The 27,054-nt window shown below is 48.5% G+C and overlaps 1 protein-coding gene across 1 annotated transcript in view; it reads left to right on the forward strand.

Annotated features, from left to right (window-relative positions):
* The first annotated feature begins 201 nt into the window (after positions 1 to 201).
* COL17A1 (collagen type XVII alpha 1 chain) overlaps positions 202 to 27,054 on the forward strand; it is a 46,861-nt gene continuing 20,008 nt past the window's right edge. The window contains 24 exon segments of the mRNA XM_036829076.1: positions 202 to 223; positions 3,855 to 3,917; positions 5,817 to 5,861; positions 6,886 to 6,990; positions 7,956 to 8,090; positions 10,050 to 10,097; positions 11,017 to 11,052; positions 12,122 to 12,169; positions 13,546 to 13,689; positions 14,919 to 15,077; positions 15,687 to 15,758; positions 17,094 to 17,165; positions 17,995 to 18,063; positions 19,147 to 19,308; positions 19,683 to 19,763; positions 20,906 to 20,950; positions 21,981 to 22,187; positions 22,771 to 22,992; positions 23,348 to 23,377; positions 23,756 to 23,782; positions 25,137 to 25,163; positions 25,266 to 25,328; positions 26,070 to 26,174; positions 26,605 to 26,667. Coding sequence (XP_036684971.1) covers positions 3,866 to 3,917; positions 5,817 to 5,861; positions 6,886 to 6,990; positions 7,956 to 8,090; positions 10,050 to 10,097; positions 11,017 to 11,052; positions 12,122 to 12,169; positions 13,546 to 13,689; positions 14,919 to 15,077; positions 15,687 to 15,758; positions 17,094 to 17,165; positions 17,995 to 18,063; positions 19,147 to 19,308; positions 19,683 to 19,763; positions 20,906 to 20,950; positions 21,981 to 22,187; positions 22,771 to 22,992; positions 23,348 to 23,377; positions 23,756 to 23,782; positions 25,137 to 25,163; positions 25,266 to 25,328; positions 26,070 to 26,174; positions 26,605 to 26,667 — 2,017 coding nt within the window. The 5' untranslated portion in view covers positions 202 to 223; positions 3,855 to 3,865.

Raw genomic sequence — 27,054 nt, forward strand, 5'->3', positions numbered from 1 at the left:
ATGCTAAGTGAGTGGATCTTGGTGAATTTCCCTGGGTAGTTGACCAGTTGGTCTTGTGCGGTCTTGATTTTCAGTGGGAAAGTCACCCAGGGCTGCAGTAGGACTTCTGTCGGCCCTAGATAATTTTGCCTTTGTGGATGTCCTGCCTCCAGGAAAAAAACAAGCAATGACAACAACAACAAAAAAAAAACAGAAAAACCTGCATTGAAAGAATATAATCCAGGTTGGATTGTGTTCATTTTTCCTTTCAATTATAAAAAGAAGTTCAAACATTTTTATGGGTCCCTGAAAGTGTGACGGGGCTAGGCATTGTGCCCATTGCACCTAACGGATAAGTAGACCCTAAGGTCACCAGGCAGGAGAAAAAGACTAAAAGCGTTCAAGAAAGGGTTGTCCTGGGCAGAAGTAGCTTGCTCCAGAATTCTAGAATCCAATTTGAACTGCATCCAAAAAATAAACTAGGAGGAAGGGAAGGTTGGGGGGCTGGGAGGAAACCACAGGGAAAGCCAGATTTCAAGTCCCTGCAGAGCCTGAGACTGGGAACTACAGCCAAACGCACCCAGTTGGTCAGGGATCCTTGCCATGGTCTCCTGTGTGTTCAAGCCTGAATCACGCTCCTCCCCCACCCCCCAGCCCGGCCCCACCCCTTAAGTCAGCCTTGCCTCATCTCATCCAGGCTTCAGGACACAGCAGACAAGATCTCAATGATTTTTCTACCCAGAACACAGAGTAAGAGTGAAGGGAGAACATAGATGACATGTACAAATATTTTCCTATGTATTTCAATAGATTTTACACTGATTTTCTTCATGTTTTCACTACTTGCATCTGTAAATAAGCATAGTAGGGCTGGTGTGTTACAAAGAGAAAGTTTCATGTTGTAAGAAGTGTAAAGTTCCACACAAGTATGACCATTATGATTTTTATCCTGATTTGAATCCATCAAACATCATTCTCACATCTGCACTCTAAGTAATGAAGCATGAATGTCTTGTATTCATAAAGCTCCATATAGAACACTGAACATTATGGGATACATCAAAATGAATTAGTTGAAAGCACCATGTGCTTTGACAGATTTCCTTCAGCTATGTGTTACTTGGGCAAAAAGCGGAAGTTTTATAGTCAGGGCACCAGATCTTCTATGTAAGACCTTTAACATTCAGCAGGGGGCAGCCTGCTCAATTAGACCTTAAAAAAAAACAGATCCCAATACAAAGGAATAGAATCCAAGGTGGAACTATTAAATTACTCTCTCACTGATACAAGAAATGGGAATTACTCGTTAAAAAATATACACACGAAAGAATTATGCTTCGAATTCTAGGAATCAAGTTTTGAATTCAAGTTTGAATTCTAGGAATCAAATCACTATTATTCAACATAGTTTTGGAAGTCCTAGCCACGGCAATCAGAGAAGAAAAAGAAATAAAAGGAATCCAAATCGGAAAAGAAGAAGTAAAGCTGTCACTGTTTGCAGATGACATGATACTATACATAGAGAATCCTAAAGATGCCACCAGAAAACTACTAGAGCTAACCAATGAATTTGGTAAAGTTGCAGGGTACAAAATTAATGCACAGAAATCTCTTACATTCCTATACACTAATGATGAAAAATCTGAAAGAAATTAAGGAAACACTCCCATTTACCACTGCAACAACAACAAAAAAATACCTAGGAATAAACCTACCTAGGGAGACAAAAGACCTGTATGCAGAAAACTATAAGACACTGATGAAAGAAATTAAAGATGATACAAACAGATGGAGAGATATACCATGTTCTTGGATTGGAAGAATCAATATTGTGAAAATGACTATACTACCCAAAGCAATCTACAGATTCAGTGCAATCCTTATCAAATTACCAATGGCATTTTTTACGGAACTAGAACAAAAAAATCTTAAAATTTGTATGGAGACACAAAAGACCCTGAATAGCCAAAGCAGTCTTGAGGGGAGAAAACGGAGTTGGAGGAATCAGACTCCCTGACTTCAGACTATACTACAAAGCTACAATAATCAAGACAATATGGTACTGGCACAAAAACAGAAAAATAGATCAATGGAACAAGATAGAAAGCCCAGAGAAAAACCCACGCACCTATGGTCAACTAATCTATGATAAAGGAGGCAAGGATATACAATGGAGAAAAGACAGTCTCTTCAATAAGTGGTGCTGGGAAAACTGGACAGCTACATGTAAAAGAATGAAATTAGAACACTCCCTAACACCATACACAAAAATAAACTCAAAATGGATTAGAGACCTACATGTAAGACTGGGCACTATAGAACTCTTAGAGGAAAACATAGGAAGAACACTCTTTGACATAAATCACAGCAAGATATTTTTTGATCCATCTCCTACAGTAATGGAAATAAAAACAAAAATAAACAAATGGGACCTAATGAAACTTAAAAGCTTTTGCACAGCAAAGGAAACTACAAAGAAGATGAAAAGACAGCCCTCAGAATGGGAGAAAATATTTGCAAACGAATCAACGGACAAAGGATTAATCTCCAAAATATATAAACAGCTCATGCAGCTCAATATTAAAAAAACAAACAGCCCAATCCAAAAATGGGCAGAAGACCTAAATAGACATTTCTCCAAAGAAGATATACAGATGGCCAAGAAGCACATGAAAAGCTGCTCAACATCACTAATTATTAGAGAAATGCAAATCAAAACTACAATGAGGTATCACCTCACACCAGTTAGAATGGGCATCATCAGAAAATCTACAAACAACAAATGCTGGAGAGGGTGTGGAGAAAAGGGAACTCTCTTGCACTGTTGGTGGGAATGTAAATTGAGACAGCTACTATGGAGAACAGTATGGATGTTCCTTAAAAAACTAAAAATAGAATTACCATATGACCCAGCAATCCCACTACTGGGCATATACCCAGAGAAAACCATAATTCAAAAAGACATATGCACCCCAATGTTCATTGCAGCAGTATTTACAATAGCCAGGTCATGGAAGGAACCTAAATGCCCATCGACAGGTGAATGGATAAAGAAGATGTGGTACATATATACAATGGAATATTACTCAGCCAAAAGTAATAAAAAGGAATGAAATTGGGTCATTTGTAGAGAGGTGGATGGATCTAGAGACTGTCATACAGAGTGAAGTAAGACAAAAAGAGAAAAACAAATATCGTATATTAATGCGTATATGTGGAACCTAGAAAGTGGTACAGATGAACCAGTTTGCAGAGCGGAAATTGAGACATAGAAGTAGAGAAAAAATGTATGGACACCAAGGGGGGAAAGTGGCAGGGGTGGGGGGTGGTGGTGGGATGAATTGGGCGATTGGGATTGACATGTATACACTGATGTGTATAAAATGGATGACTAATAAGAACCTGCTGTATAAATAAATTATTGAACCTGCTGTATAAATAAATTATTTAAATTAAAAAAAAGAGGTTATGAATTTTTTATTGTTGTGGCTGGATTATGGGAACAGGGATATTCATTGTCTTATTCTCCCTGTTTGTATATATTTTCCATTATAAAAAGTTAAATAAAGTGGAAAGCAACTTAAATCGTTATCAGTGGGGAATGAGATAAATTATGGTGTCTCCATTCAATTAAAAAAAAAAAAAAAAAAAGATCCCAGTACAAAGGAGTAGAATCCAAGGTGGAACTATTAAATTACTCTCTCACTGATACAGGAAGTGGGAATGACTCTTGTTAAAAAATATACACACGAAAGAATTATGCTTTGAATTCTAGGAATCAAGTTTTGGTTCTCAGCTTGAATAGTAGGGACCTATACTTATGAAAAGTGATGGTCATAGACATTGTTATTCATGGTTTCTGGCTTTTTCCGTAGGTGGCGATGGTATGGATGTAACCAAGAAGAACAAACGAGATGGCACTGGAGTCACTGAAAGAAGTAAGAGCATGATACGTGTCATTATAAAAGTAAAAAAATTTTTGGAAAGAGTAAATAATTTATTCCTAATTCTACCACAACTACTGTATCTTTTTTTCTATTTCTTATGTTTTTGTTTTTAGTTTTTTTCTTAGCTTTTTCTTTTTGCTTTTTTTCCCCACTGTATCATTTTAAATGTTTTCCTAAATAGACTATTTCTTCCTATAAGAAGTCTTTTGTTGATTTTTTTAACACACTTGTAATCAAAATGTGTTCTGCTTTTTCTTCAAAGATGAAAACCACCATTTCTATGTTACCGTTTTTATGACCAGCATTTTTAATGGTTTCATAATATCCTGTTGAATGAATTTGCAACAGCTTATTTAACCGTGTTCTTTTTTAGGGATACAGGGCAACAGAAATCCAAAAGAATAATATCCCCATTATTGCAGGGACAAAGTTGGAATCACACTGGTGTCACAGTTGCAGTCTACACTGAAAACTGAAAACAGACACATTTCTTTTGTGAAACTGCCCAACTAATAAACTCAGAGACATTTAAAATATCCCCTTAGCAGCTCTAACTCTTTCATTTATCCTGTGACTTTCATATATTGCCAATAAAAAATTCTGGCTCCACAGACTTGGAACTTTAGCTTAAGAAAGAATTTATTTTTATGTGTGATAGAATCCCAAAGGTCCACACAATGAGAGGTTTAGTGAAAGCTCAAGGACTATTATTCAAATCAAGCTGCCATTTTAGTCTGAAAAACCATTTCCTTTTATGCATGGAATGCTGCTTCCGCTCCATTCATAACCCCATGTTGCTGCTAAGACAACCAAACTAATAGGAACACGCAGGGTGAAGAAGGAAAGGGTGAGGGGTGGGCTCAGTAAGACCGGTGTGGGATGCAGCAGTTGCCAGCAGCACAAAGTGATGCCCCACCATCTTCTTCATCCTTTTCTCCTTTCACCAACCATTCGTGCATACACAACACGCGTATGAATATGCTTGGGCGTGTGCACAAGAAGGGTGCTTTTAGAAACCAGCGACCTTAGCTAGATAGGTGCTCCTTGATGTCCAACCCAGAGGGAGGTAGTGGTTGGTGATGGTCACAGTTAGAGCACAGAATTGGCCCAGTTATGGTTTCGGGAATCTACTCACCTCCCCATGCTGCTGTAGAGGAGAGAGTGATTCAGGAAGGCAAGAGGTCTTTCTTCTAATTGGTGTTTTTAAAAAACACCAGAAGCTTTTGTGACCTCTGTAGACTCACCATCACTTGGAGTCTTCTCAATTTCGGGAGGCAAAGGGACTGGTTCTTCAGGTCTGTCTTGGATGTTCATTTGTCCAAGCACCAAATGTGACTTACCGACCCCCTTCCTTCCTATACCTCCTCACACTCAGGGGTGGCCCTGAAGATTTTAGAATGAATTATGATGTCCTAGAGACACCCACAAATTCATAAAGAGGTTCAAGGTAATTATTCGCATCACAGTGTTATCAGCCAGGATGACATGCTGGCCTCAGCTGGACTGGGTGACCGTTTAGAAGGGACAGTGCAGAGAAAGAGAGTGACTTGAGGGCCTGACCCTCCTTCAAAGGCAAATCCAGGCCTGGACTAGATATAATTGTTATATGAGAGACATTAATGCAAGACAACTCATTGTTCAAATCAGTGGGTAACTACTTTTGGTACCAAAGGGATATAAACCTATTTTCCAGGTACATTAAGCCCTATTGTTATTGCACCTATTTGCTTTTACAGTGGATCAGATCAAATACCTTAAAGCACAAGTGTATAAAAGTCTATATTGAACCTAATTTAATGTGCCGAACCTATGAATGATGTGAGACCTTGCCAAAGTACAGAGATTTCAGTACATTACTTAAGATCTCATCTTTTCTTTGTCTTTTTCTAGTTATCACGGAAATGATAACTACAAGACTTACGTCCTTACCACCAAGTAAGTGACCATCTTGAGAGCTTTCTTTTCAGTAAGGCCTGTGTGAAGGGCTCCACATGTAACCTTTTCCATGGGTACTCACTCTCCCGTTGAGCAAGTCCAAAATATCTGAAATCTTTGTTTTTAAACAGCTGTATTGAAATTACCTTATATCCCACAAAATCCACCAGTTCAAAGTGTATAATTCAATGGTTGTTAGTATATGTACAGAGTCATGCAGCCCCTTTGCAACAGTCTAATTTTAGAACATTTCCATCACTCAGAAAAAACCTCCACGGCCATTAGCAGTCACTCCCATTCCCATTCCCTTCTCCCCAGCCCCTGAAAACCACAAATCTACTTTCTGTCTCTATACGTTTGCCTGATCTAGACACTAAAATTTCAGAAATCTTATCCAGCCTGGACCTGGGGTGGGAGGAGGGAACCACAGCCAGGCTTCTGTCTGAATCCACTTTTTTCTCGGAAGGTTGTTAGGGTTAGTGGATTCTATAATGGAGATCTGAGCCCTCAAACTAGCCTTGTACCTCTCGGGAAGCCTGGCTCAGTGTGGGGAGTGGGGAGGTCCTTCCATCCACACACGAGGTTGGAGCATGATGGGCTGCCAGGTGAAACACCAGCAACCCAGAGCTCTCACTCATCCCTCCAACACTTCCAGTGGCTGCCATGTCCAGGGTACCGACCAGGCATTCCAAAAAAGCAAGCCCAACCCAGGCCTTGGCCTCAAGGAGTCTTCATCACTTGCTGACTTTTCAAATATTTAAATTTTCCTAATCAGCAACCTGCTATGCTCCACCCAGGGAACTTTCTTTGTAAATTGGGTAGAATATTTGCTCTTGACATTTGTATCAAAAACAAACAAACCGAGAGCATGGCAGCATGTATCGTGCAGTGCAGGTGGGAAAGGGGCCCCAAACCAAGAGCCTCGTGGGTGAGAAGCCAGGGAAGGCTTCCGAGGGGCAGGGAACGAGGAAACCCTCTGTCCTGACTCCACTTGTAAATTGTCACCTGCTCCTCCTTTCCGCAGAAGGAGGCACCAGCAACGGCTATGCTAAAACAGGCTCTCTTGGTGGAGGGAGCCGGCAGGAGAAACAGAGCCTGATGCATGGCAGCAGCGGCTACATAAACTCAAGTAAGTGCCTGCTGGTGTGAGGGCTGGGGGAAGGGCAGATGGACAGGGAGAGAGGGAGTCCTGCATGGAGGGAGACCATTACCACTGTTTGTCACCCATTCCAAATACCCCAAAGAGCTGTGTAAAGGACACACATCCCCCCAAAGGTGAGACTTTCGAATTACCACATTTGAAGCCTGCTTAAAATGAAATCAGTTATCATTCTGTCCCCCAGTATAAATAACAATAATTAATTAAGAAGTCTTCCTGGGGAGTTGACTCCTTTCCCACTGAATTACTCTCTTTAAGCCATCTCTTTTAGAAAAGGGTGTGCATGTCTGAGGGTTTACAATTTGAATTAACAACAACAAAAGAAACTTAATGATTGAGTTACTGTGCTAAGGAAATCTGGTGACGTATGAACCCATACTTTGTGCGTTTCCACTGGGCAAGCATCCAACACAGGCCCAGTTGTTCCCAAAGAAACATTCTTTCATGGTAGCTTTCAAACTGAAACAAAACAAAGCAGGGAAAACACACACACACACGCTACCTCTGAAGCCATTTTTAAAATCTTGGAATGACACTAAAGAAAAGACCCAAGACAGGCAAACAGCTGGGCTGACCAAGTGCAGCACCTGCCCTTACCTCTCGAGGAATACTTCCACGTGGGGTTGTATTCTGGTCTACCCAGCAGTGCGCTACGATTGCAGGCCAGGTCCCCAAGAAACATCCCGCTTCTCCATTTCCGTGCACTTTGGCCACAGACATAAAGGACCTCCCTACCTTCCAGTAGCGATAATTCCATCTCCCATTTCTGAGCAGCCGCGGGAATGCTGAGGTGGATCCTTTCGACGTGCTCTCCTGAAGTCCTCTAGCCCCTCCATAGGGCCCTCCTTTATTAGGAGCAGTCTGCGTGCACTTAGTGTAACCGTATGTCAATCTGTGTAGTGCTCTGAGGGTCTGTGCTTTTTCCCCTCTTGTAGGTGGGAGCACACGAGGCAATGCCTCTACCTCCAGTTACAGGAGGGCCCCTGGTGAGTTGGCCTCCACTCTGCCCAACTCACCAGGCTCGACCTTTGAGAGAAAAACTCACGTCACCCGCCATGGAACATACGAAGGTACCGGTCCCACAGACTTTGAGAGAGAACTACTCTCTTCCCTCAGTAACTTCTCTCATCCTTTGAAGACTGAAGCCTCGGCCACCTGTCTTCACCTGGGCCTTCCCACCTTTCTTTCCACTCTTGTTTCGGTTCTTTTATGGACTCAGGTTAGCTGGGGATTTTGTTGATTTATCCACCCCTCATTTATTCATTTATCCATTTCACTTTTTCAACTGGTATTTTATCAGTTATCTACCAGGCGTTTAATGCCGTGCAGAATGCCTTGATGGATGCTTAAATGAATCAGACCTGGATCTTGTCTTCAAAGGGCCTAGAATCTAGTAGACAAGTTAAGATGACAGATAAAAAAAGCTATAATGTAAAGTAGAAGGGGATTATCATTTCCAGATGGGTCTTCAGGGGAGATGCTATGTGGGAGGTGGCATGTGAGCTGGGCCTTCATGATGTGTAAGACTTTTACCCGATGGAGAGCTTTTACCCGAGCAGCAGCACGGCGAAGACAGGAGCCCAGGGCTCAGGTAGCAAGCAGCAGTGGTACTTGTGTGAAGAGAGAGGGAAAGACTCCGATTCGGTGCTAGGCCAAGATGTTTGGGCTTTATTCTGCACACAATGAGGAGCCACAGAGATTTCTGAGCAAAAGCGTCCATCATATCTGTGGTCCCGGACTGGAACTCTGGTTGCCATGCTCAGGACGAATAGGGCGGGAAGAGGCTGAACACGGTGACAAGTTAGGAGGTGATCAGTAATCTGGGGAGGGGAACCTTGGCCGGGACTGCGGTGGTAGCAATGGGAGCGGACAGGAGGACCTGGAGTGAAAGGTGTTGCAGAGCTGGAATTGACAGGTTTGTCAATTATTCAATTTTGGAGGGAAGGGAGAAAAAGGAGTCAGTGATTCCACTGAGATTTCAGACACAGGTGGTTGGGTTCATTGTGGTGCCAACGACTGAAGCAGGGAAGACAGGTGGAGGCCTCCCAGTGGATGAGTTCAGTTATATTGTCCTAAAGTAGAGCTGCTGGCACAGCTTTCTGGTGGGGGTACCAAGCAGGCAGTGGGACACATAGGACTTGAACTAAGGGAAGAAGTCAAGGCAAGACACCCGGTTTGGGGTTATTCACAAAGAGTTGTTAGTAGAGGTTGGAAAACTGAAGGAGTTGGCCAAGGAAAGAGTTTAAAAGCAGAAGGGAGCATAGAAAGATAAAGTTGGGGGAAGATGGAGAAAGAAGAGCCCGATCACAGAAAGGAGGAGGAGTCAATGGCGATGCCATTGAAGTCACAGAGAGAGAGAGAGAGAGGAAGCTCATGATCAAGAAGGAGAAGGCGAGAGGAAGACATCTGGGTCCTGCTCCTAAGGTTACTGGAGTTCCTGGTGATCTGCAGAAGCAGTTTTAGTGGAAAATAGACAAGCCAGGCGGCAAATGGGTCTAAGAGTGAATGGATATGGGTACCAATGATGGAGAAGCAAGATTAAGGATGGGTAACCCAGTAAATGATTTTGACCCACGGCTGCCAGGGGTAGGGAGAGCCCCAAATCTAGGCCAGGTGGATGGGGTCACCACAGTGCTTCCTGCTGCTCTGCCGGCACGTGGGCTTGTCTCTTCATTTAACAAGGCCCACATCTGGAACGAGCTGCACGGAGTCAGAGAACCCCTGGTGCTGACAGCACGTTCATTTGATCAGAGCCGGGTCGCTGGCGTCAGCACTGCATAGGGCAAATGCAGTCGAGGACGTGAAAACAAAAAGGAAACGAAAACTTCCTGCTCTCCTTTGCTCAAACCTTGCCCCACCAAAGTAGATCAGTGACCAGAAGGAAGTGCCACAAGCACATCCACGGGGCGAATCATGTTTAAATCTGGCGCTGAACATCCAGGCTGCAGAGGTTCAGAAAGGACCCACTCTCTCGGAAGCTGTTTGGGCTTAAGGGGCCATTTGTACTAAGTGTTTCGTCCTCTCTCCAGGGAGCTCCAGCGGCAACTCTTCCCCTGAGTACCCGCGGAAGGAATTCGGTATGTCCTACCCTTCTTTTCTGAAGAAATGGTCAAACATGCCTGGCAGGGATGGAGGGGGAACATCATGAGTTAACATGATGAGTTAAGTGGATTCTTCTAGAGGAGTTTGACCTCTGCTGACCTCTTTTCCCTGCTCTTTATCCTGAAGCATCTCAAGGGGACTGTCAGCCACACTAGTTTGCTGTCATAAGTCTTTGCTCGTGAAATGGCAAGTTATTCATACAAGGCTCAGGCTTGGACAGATAAGCCCTCAGGCCAGGCAACAGTCATAGGATTTTTCCTTCCACAGGACCCACTGAGACCTCCCTGCACAGGGGAAGCAGGGCTTAGAATGCGCAAATGTCAAAATCCCAGCACCTCCTCCGAAGCAGTCTCAAAGGGACACATTTTAACCAAATGAAACCCTAGGCTGTATCTTCACATGACCTTAAATCTTTAGTCCACATTCTTGGGTTCTCACTGTGCATATGAATTTATGATATGATCATTGATTTTACAGTGATTATAATTTCATTTATTTATTTGCATACAGTGGGAAAACGAAGGCAGCCTCTAACAAAAGACCTGGAAAGGGAAAGACCTGGCAGTCTTTTGATACATTTGATCAGTGTGGTCATCCAGTCCAAATGGATCATGCTCCCAAACAATTTCCTTAGTTAACACTAAGTGTGAGCCAACTTCACATTCATTTGCCAACTGAACACCCTAAATGCACTGAGGCTTACAAAACTTTCTCTGCCCTTTTGCTATGTGGGCGTCGTTTATTAAGCATCCACCATACATTAAGGCTTCTATCTGGATATAAATGCGCTATGAAAACTTCCTCCTCCCACCCAGATAGGTCTTCCTCCACGTCACAGATATTCAGCATGCCACCTCTTATATATGCCTAATATTACTTTCTTTTGTTTCTCAGCGTCTTCTTCAACCAGAGGACGGAGCCAAACACGAGGTGAGCTCTGTTGCTGGATTCAGTTCAGTTCATTCAACCAGTATTTTCTGAGCTGCTAACGTGTGTCCAGCTGTGAGCCAGGAAATGTGAGGTGTAAAGAATGAATAAGCCATGGCTTCTACCCTCAAGGAGCCTGCAGCATCTGGGCACCTTCCGCTGGCTCCAAGAGGGTGGGAAGGGTAGATTTTGACAGCGACCTAGCAAGTACATGGAGTGGTTTGCGTTGCTGTGGATTATCTGAAGGTGCTGGCGTCACATCTGGTTTCGCACCTAGTCTCCTGGGTGACTTTAACAAGATGTGCTGTAATTGCCTTTATGCAGCAAAAAATGAGCACAAGCCCTTCTTTCTCATTGTTCCAGGGGACAAAGGGCTCCCTGAGAGTTTTGCACTCTCCACAACTGCCTGTAGATAAGGCCCTAGGAGGGAATGTGTCCTGGAGAAAGCTGCCCTTGATATATCCGGTGAGGGTGGCAAGGAGCGTGTGAGGGCTGTATTGAAGGCAGAATTCTTCACAGGCCCTGGGAGTTCTCAGTGACCAGTCTAAACTTCCCAGGGGCCTGGTTGTATTGGTAACTGGAAAGTTAGGCACATACCGACCACCTACAACTTTAGGCTGATAGTCCGATAGATGCCCATACTCCACCTGAAGCTAATAATGTTAAATCACCCACTTTCTGCCCTAAAGAGGCCAGAATGGCTAAGGAAACACTACAGGCTTTAGAATTGTCTTGCTATTGCTTGAGAAACCCTGGAGGCAGGAGAGCGGCTTGGTTCTGGCAATGCGGAGTGGGCCCTGTGAAAGGGGCTGGTCATTGCCGATTGTGATGGAGTCTCGGGGCTCAGCCTGGCGTTTCTGCTCCAGGCGCCTGGGAGGTTAGCTGTGGGCAGGCTGGGGGGTGGGGAGAAGACACCTCTTTCTAAGCACTCTTTCTGGACACACCTAGCTTTTCTGTTCCCAGGACACAGATTGCAGAGCAGCCCAAAGATAATCTGCCGCTCAGAGCTCAGTGTCAGGCACTGTGAGCCAAGCTCCTTCATTCACAGCTTCTCCATCTCTCCCCTGTACAGAGAGCGAGATCCGAGTTCGACTGCAGAGTGCATCCCCATCTACCCGATGTAAGTGCTCAGGTCTTGGGAAGGATCCCAGGAATCCAGAGCTACTGCTGTGTGTGTGCGCACGTGCGCGTGTGTGTGTGCAGTCACTCCATCATAAGTGACAGGTCTAAGGCCTTCTGTGACGGGGACTCCAGGCTGGGTGCAGGGGGTGAGGAGCTGAGTCAGTCATGGTCCCTGATGCTTCACAGTTCACAGCCTAACGGGAGACAGTAAACCTACCAACCGTGACAGCTCAGGGAGCTGAGGGAGTGGGGGCCAGAGGAGTCTTCCCGGGTTAGTCAGTCACTCGAAGGGAGACTGAAGGGTGGGTCAGGTAGACTCAGCGAGATGGAAGGGCAGAGACATGGAGGAAGGTTCGGTGCGACTGAAGGAAAAGGAGCAGGAGGGGACGCAGTGGGGCTGGTGAAGCTTAGAGAAGGCTCAGAAGTAGAGTGTGAGAGTTTGAACTTGATCTCGAATGTCAAGGATTTCCCAGTCTCTGTCTGTTGACTGTGTTGGACTCCTGTTGTTTGCCATTTTGAAATGAGCCCAAATGGGCAAGAGCCAAGTACGAAGACTAGGAGGAGAAAGATCTGGGTCGAGTGGCTCAGCAATCAGAGACTGGGACTTGCCCAAAGAGCTCAGGGCCTGGGCTTGACTCCAGGCCTGACGCTGTCTCACCTGAGTCCTTCCAGGCTCGGGGTGCTGAGCACAAAGGATGGAGCTCTCGGGAGAGGGGCTGCCTGGGCAGTCCTCCAGCCATGTTGTCTGAAGATGTCCTGTGCGTTGCCCTGGCACGACGCCTCCCTCCTCTCTGTTTGTCACCTCAGGAGGCACGGGGTGCTCACTCCGCTGAATCACCTCGCTACAGATTATATCAGCCAGAGGGTCTTGAAATTAACCCACAGGAAAGCAGTGTAATATTTAAGAGTTATGGGCCACAAATTCCTTTTGACACGACAGAGCATACAAGGTCGGGGCCCAACACCTGAGGCATCCTGTACCTGGGATGAGACCGCTGTTGAAGCATTTGTTTCAAGGGGTCTGGTGCTCCAGCTGTCCTGGGCGTAAATGTTCCAGGATGACAGTGTCTTCCAGCCACGGAATCTTCCCTGTGGTGTCTGATGAGGTCTAATTAGGAAATATGTACTGAGAACTTTGACCTCCTTGTAGAGGCACTGTATTTATGCGGCCACTAATATTACAAAATGCCAGGTTAATCAGTGCTATGAATTGACAAAAGGCAAAAATTATAAGGCTAACCAAAAATGTCCCGGCGGGTGAAGTGGATGCTTCGTCCTCCCTAGTATTCAGAGTGCCGCGAATGTTCCTCCCACTGCAGTTGGACTCAGGAAGGAATCCTGGGCCTGATGAAAAAGTGGAGGATTCCTTTACAGGGACGGAATTGGATGACGTCAAGCGTTTGCTCAAGGGAAGCCGATCAGCAAGCGTGAGCCCCACCCGGAATTCCTCTAACACGCTCCCCATCCCCAAGAAAGGCACCGTGGAGACCAAAGTGGTGACAGCAAGCTCCCAGTCAGGTAAGCCCCACAGCCCCGAGCTGCTGTGGAAGGAAGGAAACAAGGTGGCAGATGTGTCCAGGCAGGCCTTTCAGACTGTGGCAGAGACTTCACAAAACCCTGAGCATTGCTCTTCCTGCAGCGTGAAAATGTGGGCTGCACCCTTCTCACCCCCGTCTGGTCAACCATTCTATGTGCTGGCTGTAGTCCGGCTCTAGATCCTAGAGACTCTCTCCCAGGAGATTCTTGACATGTCCTGGGAATATGTTGGCCAGGTTCCCTGAATGAAGACTATTGGGGAAAGTTGTAGTGTTTTCTATCATTCACTCATTCATCCAATGAACATTTATTATATGCCAAGCACCGGGCACTGAGGAAAGACAATGAGTAAGATAGACACGGCCATTGCCCTCATGTATGTGAGGGCCTCTGGGGGAAGTCAAGCAGGATGAGTGTAGTTCAGCATTCATATATCACGTGCCTACCAAGGGCAAGGTCTCTGGGGGGAGATGAGGAAAGAAGCCAGTTCTGCTATGAGGTGAAGCTTTCCTCTCATTCACTACTGAAGAAAAACCATCTTGAGATAGTGATCTTGTGTTTTTCAATATAAAACCAAAACCTCAGGGTACTTTGTGACCTGAGTGGCTAACTCCCTCTCAGATAAGAAATAGGCAGAATTGACTTCAGACTTGAAGAAGCACCCATAGCCCCTCTTGGGGGCAGAGTGCCCCTTGGGTCTGGTTGGCACATGGGAATGTTTAAGGAGAGTTCAACCGGAGAAGGCTGCCACCCGTGCAGCGTGGCCTTGGGACCGAGGGCTTCCCTACCTGTGCTGCTGTCTGCCTGGAATTCTACTGTAAGGGAGTCACGGGTCCATGGCATCTTTGAAGGTGGAGTCAGCAACAGAGGGAGAGAGAGACCGTTGGTGGGGACAATGCACCAGGAGGTGGCGAAGGGGGCTTAGCAGGAGAAATGGGTGGACCGCAGAGCAAAATTTACCTACCTCAGATTTCACCAAGAGCCAACAAGAATTTCCAACCCAAGAGATCAGGTTTTCACCAGCTCTGAGATTTCAAACAGAAGTGAGATGACCAACTGCCCCAGTTCACCCCAGACTGAGGGGGTTGCCAGGGCATGGGATCTTCAGGGCTAAAACCAGGAAAGTCCTGGCAAACCAAGCCCACTGGTTCCCCCCAGTACAGAGGGGGTCTGTCTCTCATTGGGGTGTGGTCGGGCATGTCTGTTTCCAGTGTCCGGCACCTATGACACAACCATCCTGGACGCCAACCTTCCCTCCCACATGTGGTCCTCCACACTGCCGGCAGGGTCCTCCATGGGCACCTATCACAACAACGTCACAGCCCAGAGCTCATCCCTCCTCAACACCAACGCCTATTCTGCAGGATCAGGTACGTGGCTTGCAGTGCTCATGCCCTCCCAGTCCTAAACCCTCCACACCTTACGATGGAGCTGAATGACCCCTCCAGCATTTGCCATCCCCAAGGCTTCTTAGAGGGGCTTTCTGTGGCCAAGCATCCCAAGATTTTTCCACTGGAACTTCAATTCAATTCAACTTCTGTGGCATTTCCTCCGGTGGGTCCCCTCTGGAAAGGACTACATGGTACAGTGTATCCAAAAAAAAAAAAAATGTAATGGGAAAGAACATGAAAACAAATGTTAGGAACCTAGTTTCACTCCATGTGGATTAACTGTGTGACCTTAAGAGGTCATTTAACTTCTCTGGGCTTAAAGTGTCTTCTCTGTAAAATGGTCACTAACAAGAGGGTCTTGGCTGGAATTGATGTCCACTCAAACCCCACCAACCTGTGACCGCCCATTGGCTGTTATGACCCAAGGCACACCACAGGCTAATGGTTGGTTCCGTGCTGCAAAGCAAGAGCCCAGGTTTTTCCTAAAAACAGAAATGTAACACAGTGCAATGCTGGCATTTCTTCCGGTGCTTCTTCGCCCCTGTTCTGTGTGGACGTCCTCTCACCAGCCTTCCTCTTCCCCCGCAGTCTTTGGAGTTCCAAATAACATGGCCTCCTGCTCCCCAACTCTGCAGCCTGGAACCAGCACCAGCTCCTCAGGTCAGTGCTTGCCAGCTTGAAAAAAATAGGGATGCTCTTGCCTAGTGAGGAAAATGGAGTGGTTTGTAGGGAGGATGTTCTTCCTGACCAAGAGCTCGAGGAATTCCTCCACGCCCATGGCAACGTGGAATCAGCAGCCAAGGAGCTGCGTCAGAAGGCACAGAGCCTGCCCTCCATAGGAGACACGGCTCAGTCCCCGAGAGGGAGAGGGCTAAGGGGGAGGGCGCCGGAGACCACACTTACATGCTTATTCTGCTCTGGTCCCCTTACTTAATGGGAGAGGTGGAGAGATGGAAATAAAGGGGCCAAGTGAGGCAGAGCTCAGGACATTTTCAGGTGGAAAGCATTGTTAATTCAGAAAGAGCTTAACTTCACATCTTTTTATAAATATCGCAGTTCCTTGGGGGCTCAATAATGTTACTGCTTAACGTCCAAGGCAAACATATGATCATTTTAAGGAAGTATGTATTCACTCTAGTTCCACATACATCGTGATAGCCTATATGTAAGTAAGTTATCCGCCCACATCTTTTGTTAAAGCAATCTGCCTCCTCTCTGTGATATCATGACTAATGAATACGGTGATGTGGGCCTTCCTTATTTCCTTGGCTGGTATTCTTGGCTTCTGATTTTAACACCGCCAATTGACTAGAGTCCCACAAGCCCAGAAGACACCAGGTTCATGCTTTGTTCCTCCTGCCTTTGCTATTCAATCAATACTTTGCAAAGTCCTGACTGAGGAGGGCAGGCTGATGTTGGATCCATGATCTTGTGCCCCAAACTCTAGACAGGATGGAATAAGAGAAGCTGTTACCTGGGGAGGAATGAGCTTCTGCACATTGTTAAAAACAAATAACCAGCCTTTGAAATCATAATGGGGATGAGGGGAGTTTTGTGTGTTTGAGCCAAGAAAAGAAAGGAGGAAAACTAGGGTCCTGCTTAGTCAGTGCTTCTTAGCCTCCATTGTTTCTGTATCCACAGTTCCCACACTGTGCACCAAGGCACCCAAGGGTCCTGCAGGGAAGGGAACCCCTGGGATATTTTAAAATTTTGAGGCATACAACAACAGACCCTATGCGAACTACCGCTATTAAGTTTTGTGGCCCTAACTACTCAATAAATGGAGCTTAGTAACTTTTGCCTGGGGTAGGGAGGTGGGGTATTAAAAAATTGCCATGTCAGTGAGAGTGTGGGAACTGAGAATGTCTGGGATCTCTGTCATATGCAAAGGCATTACTTGTGAAAGTGGTTTGGGGGGCTCCTGGGGCTGGCTGCCTTAACCTGGGGGGCCTCATCTATGTACCTGCACTCACCTGTCCTCAATTCCTCTCACAGTGTTTGGCATGCAGAACAATCTGGCCCCCAGTTCACCCGCCCTGTCCCATGGCATGGCCACCACCTCCACAGGTCCGTAACTGGGGTTTGGAGCCTAGGGACTGGGAAATAACGCCTCTTTGCAGCTATAACTCACAATAGCCCTTTTCAACAACAGAATTAGAGGGGCCAAAATGTCCCTAAAAATCAACCGACCTTTCCCACCAAAGAAACAACCCTCCACACCTCGACCCAGAGATGCCAACCTCAATCATGTGCTGGCTGAGACATGAGTGGGAGCCTGTGCTGGGGCTGTCTCCTATATATCCCCATGTCTCACTGCTGTCCTTGACAGCCCACTGTCACTGCAAATCAATCATCTGGCTGACTTTATAGTGCACCCGGGCCGGGGTGGGGGGACAGAAAAGGTGCGAGTCTCAGCCTTTGAACTCAACTTGCTTACTGTTAAGTTGGAGTAGAAAGTCTAATACACATGAAACATCTGGGGGATCCTGTTAGAGAGCATGAATCAAGCTGTCCAGAGCAGGTGTTAGCTGAAGGAATTCAGAAGGGAAGGAGATGTGGGAGGGTCTGGGAGGACTTCACGGGGGAGGTGGCCTTTGGAATGGTCCTCCAAGGATGGGGATTATATCATAGAAGTTTTCATCTAAACTCACTGCTGCCCCCAAGGCGGGAGAGAGTTGATTCCATTATTCATTATTATTCTGTTCATTATTATCGGGTTGGCCAAAAGTTTGCCCGGGATGTTACCGAAAACCTGAACGAACTTTTTGGCCAACCCAATGTCTTACTCTCACCCGGGGAGGCTACCTGTCTGCCAGGGTGGGTCAGGCTGCTTCCACCTAGCGTGGAGCTGCCCTTCTATGCTGGCTCTGCTCATTCATAGGTTCTTCTCTTGCAGGGTATGGTGTGAAGAAAAACATGCCCCAGAGCCCTGCCGTTGTGAGCACTGGGGTGTCCACCTCCACGGGTGAGTGCTGTCCCCAGCTGCTGGGGGCAGGCTGGCACACAGGAAGAGTTGTTCCTGAGTGACACATGGCAGGAGGGGACATAACCCATTGGTGGTCTGAGGTCTGTAAATGGGACTCATCCCAAGGGCCTCTTGGTTGTTTCCAGGAGTGGGCAGGTGGGTATGCCCCTTACCTTACCTCGGCCTTCCTGTCCCAGGGGGCCAGGAAGCTCCACACCTGCCCAGGGTCAGGCACTCACACCCCAGCCCCCACCCTTGTTGGAAGCCCCTGGCCTGGTTACTGGTTACCCATCACAAGGGCCAGGGTGCCCCCCAGAAGCTGCTGCACCCTCCCTAGTTCCCGTGGAATCTATCAACTTAGGCTGCCACGAGTCATGTGTCCATCTCTTCCGTTGCTCTGATCCTGGTGCGTTTCCCTCCATTCAACAATTCATTCATTCAAAAACTGTTTACTGAGCACCTGCTTTGTGTGAGACTGTGTTCTGAGTTCCCGGATTACACACATAGAGAAGGAGGCTAGATTCCTGCCCTCACCAGGCTGACAGTTCCAGTGGAGGAGGCAGATAACAAGCAAGTGGAAAAAATATACAAGATAATTACAGGAAATGACACATAACTGAAGGGCCGACATAATGAGGTGGTAGAGACAGGCATGTGTGTATGCTGGACGGAGTGGTCAGGAAAAGTGCCCCCAGGCTGCAAACACTTGAGACCTGCAGTTAGAAATGAACCCACCCAGTTAATTAAAGAAAGGCCTGCCTGACACAGCACCTTTTGACCATTCACTGAAGACCCTGTAATGTTCAGGTGGGGGGCAGCCCCTCAGGCCAGCCCCCAGCACTTCTGACATTGACCCGACCTCCTGATGGCCAGGCCCAGCTGGGCAGGGGAGGGTGTCTCTGGTCCCCAAGACGCTTCTTAGTAACCACGGCGAGCAAGAGCAGGAGACCCTCCGACACACCCACTAACCCTTTCTTTTCCTCCACCCTCCTTCTCTTCCTCTTCTCCTTCTTCTGGTCATTTCTTCCCTCTTCCTCTCCCTCCACATTTTCCATCCCCCTCACCCACTTCTTTCCTCTCCAGCCAGCACCACAAGTGTCCAGAACGATGACCTCTTGCACAAGGACTGTAAATTCCTGATCCTGGAGAAAGACAACACACCTGCCAAGAAGGAGATGGAGCTGCTGATCATGACCAAGGACAGCGGGAAGGTCTTCACCGCCTCCCCCGCCAGTGTCACTGCAAGTACGTGGGAGCCCACGAGACTTGGGTTTTGGAAGAAAGACAAACAGCGTAGACAAATGTCCTAGCAAGATGGTTTGAGACATTTGGATGATGAAACCACAGTCATCCCATTCAAATGGAAAATGTCTGCCAAATAGGGTGTTCCAGGGTCTGCCTTGAATGCAGACAAGTCAGGGAAGTTCCAGCAAAGAGCTCCCAGAGGGTCTTTGGGCAATAATAAGTCTCCTAACCACAGGCCCAGACTGGGGGGATTAACCCCGGGAAAGCAGGCCCTCTTCCTATCAGGCTAACTTCTACCTCCACAAGCGGGAAAGGATGTGGGGTGGCAGGAGCGGGGAGAGAATATCCGGGATCATCATGCGTTGTGTGCACAGCTTCTTTTTCAGAGGACACACTAAAAAAGGAAAAGCAAGCTGCATACACCACTGACACCTACCTAATGTCAGAAGCTAATGGTAAGAGCAAATCTGATTGCTGTCCACGTTGACTTCGGCCAGTCCATCTGCCATTGATTTGTCTTCCAAGACCTCAGTACTCTGAGTGTGGTCCTGGACCAGCAGCATCTGTGAGACCTGGGAGCGCATTAGAAATGCAGAGTCCTGGGCCCTAGCCCAGACCTGCTGTGTCGGAGGCTGCATTTTAACAAGCTCCCCTGTTGATTCACGTGTGCTGATTATAGAAGCAAAGTCTTCCCATGGTACATCTAAAGTCCACAGTGGTATTGTTTTGTCACCTTACTTGTCCTCCATAATTTTCAGAACTAATAGAAAAAGCCTTTTCAAAGCACTTGCTGGCTTTATTTTTTTTCTTCCCAAATACCTGGATTCTGTCTTGGATACCCACATTTCTTCACTGTTCTGGTTCCTATGAATCTCTCCAAATCACTGATTTTAAGGAGGTCAGTAAAGGAAGAGAAAAGTTAAGTCACAGAACATTTTTTAAAAAATGCAAATGACATCAGTTACAATCCTCTCAAGGTCGGAAACCACGTCTTCTAAGTTAGCAGTTCCTTACATTTTAGGGGTAGAGGTGGGGTTTGGAGCCAAAAGATCCTTTTCAGAATCTGGTGAAAGCTATAAACAGTTTTCCCAGAAAATTCCACACATGCCCACAAACTCAATGGTCCAATAGCATCCAGGACTCATGATCAGCCCTCCTCCAAGCCCATCTTTGCCTTTCTGTTCCCTCCACCCCAGGTTAGGAACCTGTGTGCAGTCTTGTAACCAAGAAATCAAGAGTCATTTCTCACAGGCACATTTATTATTTGAATGCCATGGTCATTCCTAACACGGTCCTCCAAAATATGTCTCGGGCTTTAGAGGTTGAAGGTCACAAGAAGGTTATGACGCTGTGCTTTTTCCCACTGTGACTTGTTTGCCAAGCCATGTCTTTAACAAGGTGATTATTGCAAATATGAGATCTGTGAGGACTTAGGTAATGGATGTTCCTGCACCTGCCTGTGGCTGTTCCACAAGGTCCCTGGGGGCACATCTACGTCAAGCCCTGTCCCAAGTCCACGCACAGGCTGGACTGGACTGTGGGCTCCTGCAGTTGAAAGGCTCAGTCAAAACATGTGTTCTCGGTGTTTGTATTTCAGGAGACGTGAAGACCGTGTCCGCAAAGGGCAAGGCCGCCTCTGCAGGTGAGTAAGACCTGGGTCCTGCAGTGACTGGAGCGGAAAGGGCTGTTTATGGTGAATGGAATAGATAACGGCCCCCTAGCCTGGAGCCAGGGCATGCATGAGCCACCCAACTCTACAGATCTTCCCCAAAAGCCTTCAATGGGAGCGGGGTGGAGGGCGGGAGAGGGGCTGGCTGGGGGCTGGAGCAGGGTTGCAGAAGGAGCTTAGCTCAGGAGATGTGCTCATGGGCCACACTGCCCCTGCAGGGTGCCCATGGTCTGCCCTTAGCTGCAGAGTCTGCCAACATGGCAGGAGCAGCACAGCAGGGCTACTGTTGTGTCTTACAAACCACTCCCCTCCCCCTGCCCACACGGGCTGCAAGGTGACCCTAAGACCACACACTTCTGCAGTCCTTTACACTTTCCTCACTTGCTCCCATAATCTTGTGAGAGAAGCCGATCAAGGGGTATCAGCCCATTTTAGATACTAAAAACTAAAAACACTGTCACTGAAAATAAAAATTAATAAATAAAAATAAAAAGCTTCCTGACCACCCCTTACGAGCCGAGTGTAGTTCTAGGCACTGTGGGGATTACAAAGAAAGAGCCGCATGAACTGAGACATGAAGATGGGAATTATTCAGCTTTGTGCATAATAAAATGCAGGAGGTTGTAGCAGATCCACATTCATAACCAAGAATTTTAAGCCTGGTCGTATCTGCTACATCCTCTGCTAATTACTCTATGTGCCTTATCTCATTTCATTCAACATCCATCTCATGAAGAAAGGTCAGCTTTGAACTCTATTTTATAAAAAGTGAAACAGAGAGGTTAAGTGACTTTCTCTGGGTCACACAGCTCAAGGCCAGGATCGTCAGACCTCCGCTCTTCGCCAGCCACAGCCCTGTGTTTTTTCCAGGAACCACACAGGAACCTGAAAGCCCCACTCACATTCACTCAGGCCCACAGGAAGGCACCAAGAGTTTGAGAATTTGGAGGGAAGAGGGCAAGAGCTGCCTGCATTCACCTTACCCTTGCCCTCTCTTCCACAGACTTCTACGGCTACAACCGCCACCGTGGGGGCGGCAGCGGCAGGGGCGCTGGCAGCGGGGTCTCCGGTGGAGGCGGCAAGGGCTCGTGGGGGGTGGCGCCAGCCTGGTGCCCCTGCGGCTCCTGCTGCAGCTGGTGGAAGTGGCTGCTGGGGCTGCTCCTCACCTGGCTGCTGCTCCTCGGGCTGCTCTTTGGCCTCATCGCTCTGGGTATGTGGTGACGGCAGCCCCGCTGCCTCTTCCGAAGGGCAAGAATCGGCGAGTGTCCCGAGTGTCAGGGGCCAAGGGTCCCGAGATCATGGGTGCAGACCCCATGTTACTGCAGATGAGAAAACTGGGCCTCCAGGAGGCATCTGGCCAAGGTCCCAGGGCTGCTCCGTGGCTGAGCTGGGACTCTAAGGCAGCTCCTCGGTCCTGGCCCCAGGCCCCAACCCCGTGGCATCCTGCTCTAAGCATCTGGCTGCCCTTACTAATCAGGCCAGACCTTTCATAGCCTCTTTACTTTCCACGTTCTGTTGGCTCTCACACCGGCTCCCTGGGAGAGAGAGGGCCAGCTCTGTGACCGTCTCAGATGATGGCCAGGCGTCTTCAAGGCTCGGTTCCGAATTTGAGTAGCTCATCCTGCTGGTAGCCACGACAGACTGTCTCCCCCAAAATATTCCAGCAAAATGTCCCCGTGGCATGAAGAAGCTGCCACGGACTCCAGAGCCCCCTTTTCAGGCTCCCCTGGAAGCTTGGAAGGCACTGGCTCGGGGGCCCCTGTGCTGACACTGCCTCCACGTGTCCATTTCAGCCGAGGAGGTGAGGAACCTGAAAGCACGTGTGGATGAGCTGGAGAAGGTCAGGAGCAGCGTGCTGCTTTACAACGAGAAGATGGAGAGGAGCAGCCAGGACTCTGTGCCGGGTGTTGCATCGAGGCTGGGGGAAGGTGTCGGGAAATCTGGGCTTGATGGCTACAGTCAAGAAGACCTCTGGCAATTCATGAGGGGCAAGCTGATGGCAGAACAGGAAAACGGTGAGCACATCGCAAGGCAAAGGGCCAGTGGCTCCCAGTCCCGGCTCCTGTGTGTGGAGTGGTACCCATTTAGGGCACTCTCAAGCTCCCCTCATTCAGCCCTCTTGACAGCCCTGGGAGCGGGGGAGGACCCGTATTGCTATCCTGTTTTACAGCTAGTAAAACTCAGACCTGGGGAGAATTGCCCATGATCAAGATCACACAACCTGCATGCTTTAGAATCAGATTGCTAGTCCTAGCCTCTGTTTCTTCCTGCTGTACCACGGTGATCCCCTTCAAATGTGTGTGCGCGTGTGTGTATGTGTGTGTGACTCAGAAGATGTGCAGCTAACTCAGGCTTTGCTGTCTCTTGTAGGAAATCTCCGAGGAAGCCCTGGCCCTAAAGGTATCACAGTGGATGGGGCCCTTTCCCTGCTCTCATTTCCTGCACTTGGAGCTGGGTTTTCTGGGAGGACTGGAAAACTTCTCTTTTTTCCAAATTGAAGGATGAGCAGTGGAAAGATCTTACAGAATCTGTTGGGAGGGTTAAGAATCGGCTCTACAGTCAGAATATCTTAGAATGAGAAGGGAACTAAGGCATCATCTAAGAGAGGCCAAGTGAAGTGCCCAAGAGACACAGACGGAGACCGCGAGGAAGCTACACCACACGCCAGCTCACCTTGAAATGCCATTTACATGCTGTCAGCGGGCCTTAAGATACTAGGAGAGAATGGCCCTTGGGTTCTCACCCCATCTCACAGTTTTCATGTCTTTCTGATTTTAGGTGACATGGGAAGTCAAGGCGCTAAAGGTAAACAAAACCTGGAAAACTTTACCTTAAATATTAGTGAGGGTTGACAGTTTGAAGCAATCAGCAAGTGTCAGAAAATGCACCTCCCACTCCCCTGGCCATCTCCCCTTGTGGTAGGACCGTGAATTGCAGAGCAGCCTTCACACCCTCGGGCTTTTGGGACCCGGGGGCTTGATGACAGAGCAAGGCCACATCTCTGGGGCAGCACTGTCGCTGGCCCCTTCTCAGGGATTCCCACGCCAGGGACCCTGAGGAGACCTGCATTCAGGGCCTGCATCTCCCCCAGCTGCAAAGGGCAGCCTGAGGGCCTGCTACTGTGCAACCCCCGGGGAGATTTCGAGAAATACAGATTCCTGGGCCCTGCCAGGAATCAGATGCTCTGGGGAGGGACCCCCTCCCCCCAGGTTAATTTTGATGAACCAGGTCAGGAATCACCGATCCAGGTGAGCAGCCGGCTCTCAGGGGTTTTAGCCCAGGGAGGCTGGGGATAAAAGCCACCAGTCAGGAATGGAGTTCCTGGGGGGGGAATTCAGTAGGAGCACCACCACTTGCCTTCAGGGGAAGAGGGGCGTCTGGCAGGGAGACAGGACATAGTCACAGGAAAAGGTACCCCTCAGTGTTGGTTAGCTGGGGGACAGTCACCTGCTAACTTGGGTGGCACAGTGTCGCTGTAGGAAACTGATATATGTCCTCAGAAAAGTGGTCTGACAATCACTGGGACAGGCCTAGGGGTGGGAGGAAGAGCTTTCCAATCCCAGTGACCACAGAAGTGCCCCTCGATCTAGCTGAGTGGGATTCTCAAGATTCGGGGTATGTGGGAATTGCTGGAAGATTCTGGGCCCTACTGCCAGGGCCTCTGGTGAGCAGGTGTGAGTGGGGCCGTGAGCCTGTGGCCTGGATCAGCCTGGGTGGTTCTGAGGCCAGGGGTGCACAGACCATTCTGAGAATCACTATTGGGGATGACAGGGTCGCCCCTCTCTCCTTCCCAGGAGATCCCGGTGCAGGAATTGGGGTTCCTCCACTTGGTGGCCCTCAACTTCAGGATTCCCTGCCCTGACACGCACACCCTGGGTCACCACCTCAGCCCCCCTTCCTCAAGGCTCCAGCTTGCAGGTCCCACACCCCTCCTGACCGTAATATAGGATGCCCAGTCAAATGTGAATTACATATAAACACTAAATCTCTTGTCACTGTAACTAAAAGTTTATTCAATGTTTATCTGCAATTCAAACTTAACTGAGAGTACCATATTTTTACTTGCTAAATTTGGCGATCCTACCTGAATTCCACTGGTGGCTCCTTTAGGTGATGGGCCTGAGTTCTCTGGCTGACTTTTTTCTCTCTGTTCCCACAGGAGATCGAGGGTTCCCTGGGACTCCAGGTGCGTAGCCTCTGATGATTCTGCTGGGGTTGCAGGCTGCCGGGTCCTTGCTCCTGGGGTTTGGGAGGAAGGCAGGGCTGAGCTATTCTTGTGTGTCCACAGGTATCCCTGGGCCCTTGGGCCACCAAGGTCCAGAGGGACCAAAGGGACAAAAAGGCAGCGTGGGTAAGAACCGCTTTTCTGTTCACTTATTCCCTCATTCCCTCATTCATTCATTCATTCAGTGAATGTTCGTTAAGTGCCTGCTGTGTGCCAGACCCTGTTTTAGGTGCTGGGGAGATGTGGTGAACAAAACAAAACCCCTGCCTACTTTTGGGTGGAGATAAACAACAGACATGATAAATAAGTGAAGTACATAGAGGGAGGAAGTGGCTCGTGAAATGGGAACACAGAGCCCAGTGGAGCCTTGGGAGGGCTGAGGGGTAATTGAAAATAGGGCCGGCAGGGAAGGCCTTGCTGAAAAGGTGCCATTTGAGCAAAGATGTGAAGGCGGGGAGAGAGCCAGGCCTGAGGAGATCTGGGGGAACCTTCTAGGCAGAGGGAGCAGCTACACGCCCCGGGGCAAGCGTGTGCCCATGGGTCCAGGAGCTTGCGGAGGAGCAGGAGGAATGGGGGCGGGTGCTGGAGCCCACTAAGAGGCAGAGAGTCGAGAGGGAGGGGCCCTGGAGGCCTTGTGAGGGTTCAGCTTTTACTCCCAGTGAGTAGAGAAGCCACTTGCAGGTTGGGGCAGAAATGGGACATGATCCACTTGCATTTTCAAACTCTCTGGCTTCTGCTTTGAGTCTGGGCTACAGGGGAGAGAGAGAGGTAGGCAGTTGGGTGTGGACACTCCAGGCAGGTGTCCCGCCAGCGAGGTGCTGCCTGTGGCGTCCTTCGCGGCCCTGAGATGGACATTCCTGTCTTTAGGAGAGCCTGGCATGGAGGGACCCATGGGCCAGAGAGGGCGAGAAGGCCCCATGGGACCTCGCGGTGAACCAGGGCCTCCTGGGTTTGGAGAGAAAGGAGACAGAGGTAAGAGGTGACTCCTTCACCAGGAGGGTTAGCTGCGTCCACACTTCCTTCTTACATCGTTCTCCCTCCCTCTGTCTTTTACTAGCATTAGCTGAGCACCTGCCTTGAGCCAGGGGCTGTGCTGGGCCCTGCGGAGACTGTGGTCTAATGAGGGGGCGTGGGCTGGGCTGTGCGTTCAAGCCTGGGGCTAAGGCCCCTGCAGTCTGAGTCCACAGAACGTGGTCACAGGGAGAAATGATCTTCCCGAGAGGGGGTGGGGACGAGTCAGGGCTGAGGTGGAGAGCTCAGGGCAGGGCCTGACGGAAGGGCCCAGTGGATCAGAGACCACCGGCAGGGTGGGAAGTGTTCCCTCCACCCTGCAAATGACACCACTGGGCTGGGTGGGCAACCAAACTGGGGGTACCCTCTCAAAGTGCTTATTTCTCCCCAGGGGATGCTGGTCAACCAGGCATTCAAGGCCCACCTGGTGTCCCAGGTTCTGTGGGTCCCAAAGGTAAGTCAGGTACCCAGACGGTACCCAAGTTTGCCACATCCAGGATGGATCTCAGAGGTCCAGACGCTGGGATCCCAGATGGTCCTAACCCACGGTCCCAGGCTTGTGCGGGGTCGACGGGCCCACAGAGGGTCCCCCCCACAAAGAAGTCCCTGGGTATCAGGATTGGGGCTGTATTTTTGGCTCTGTGGTGGATTTGGGAGTCACGTTTCCATCTCTCTTTGATGGCCCTGTTGTGTGGCCCCTAAGTGGGGGGATGGATCTGGAAATCAGAAGTCAGACAATTTCTTTGCTGGCTAGGGCCCAGATGCAAACATTTGAGAGCAATATGTCTGGACAAGCCAGGCGAATGGGGCCTTCTCACAGTGCGATGCCCATCTGGTCCAC

This window comes from Balaenoptera musculus, chromosome 16, assembly GCF_009873245.2.
Source record: "Balaenoptera musculus isolate JJ_BM4_2016_0621 chromosome 16, mBalMus1.pri.v3, whole genome shotgun sequence".
NCBI lineage: Eukaryota > Metazoa > Chordata > Mammalia > Artiodactyla > Balaenopteridae > Balaenoptera > Balaenoptera musculus.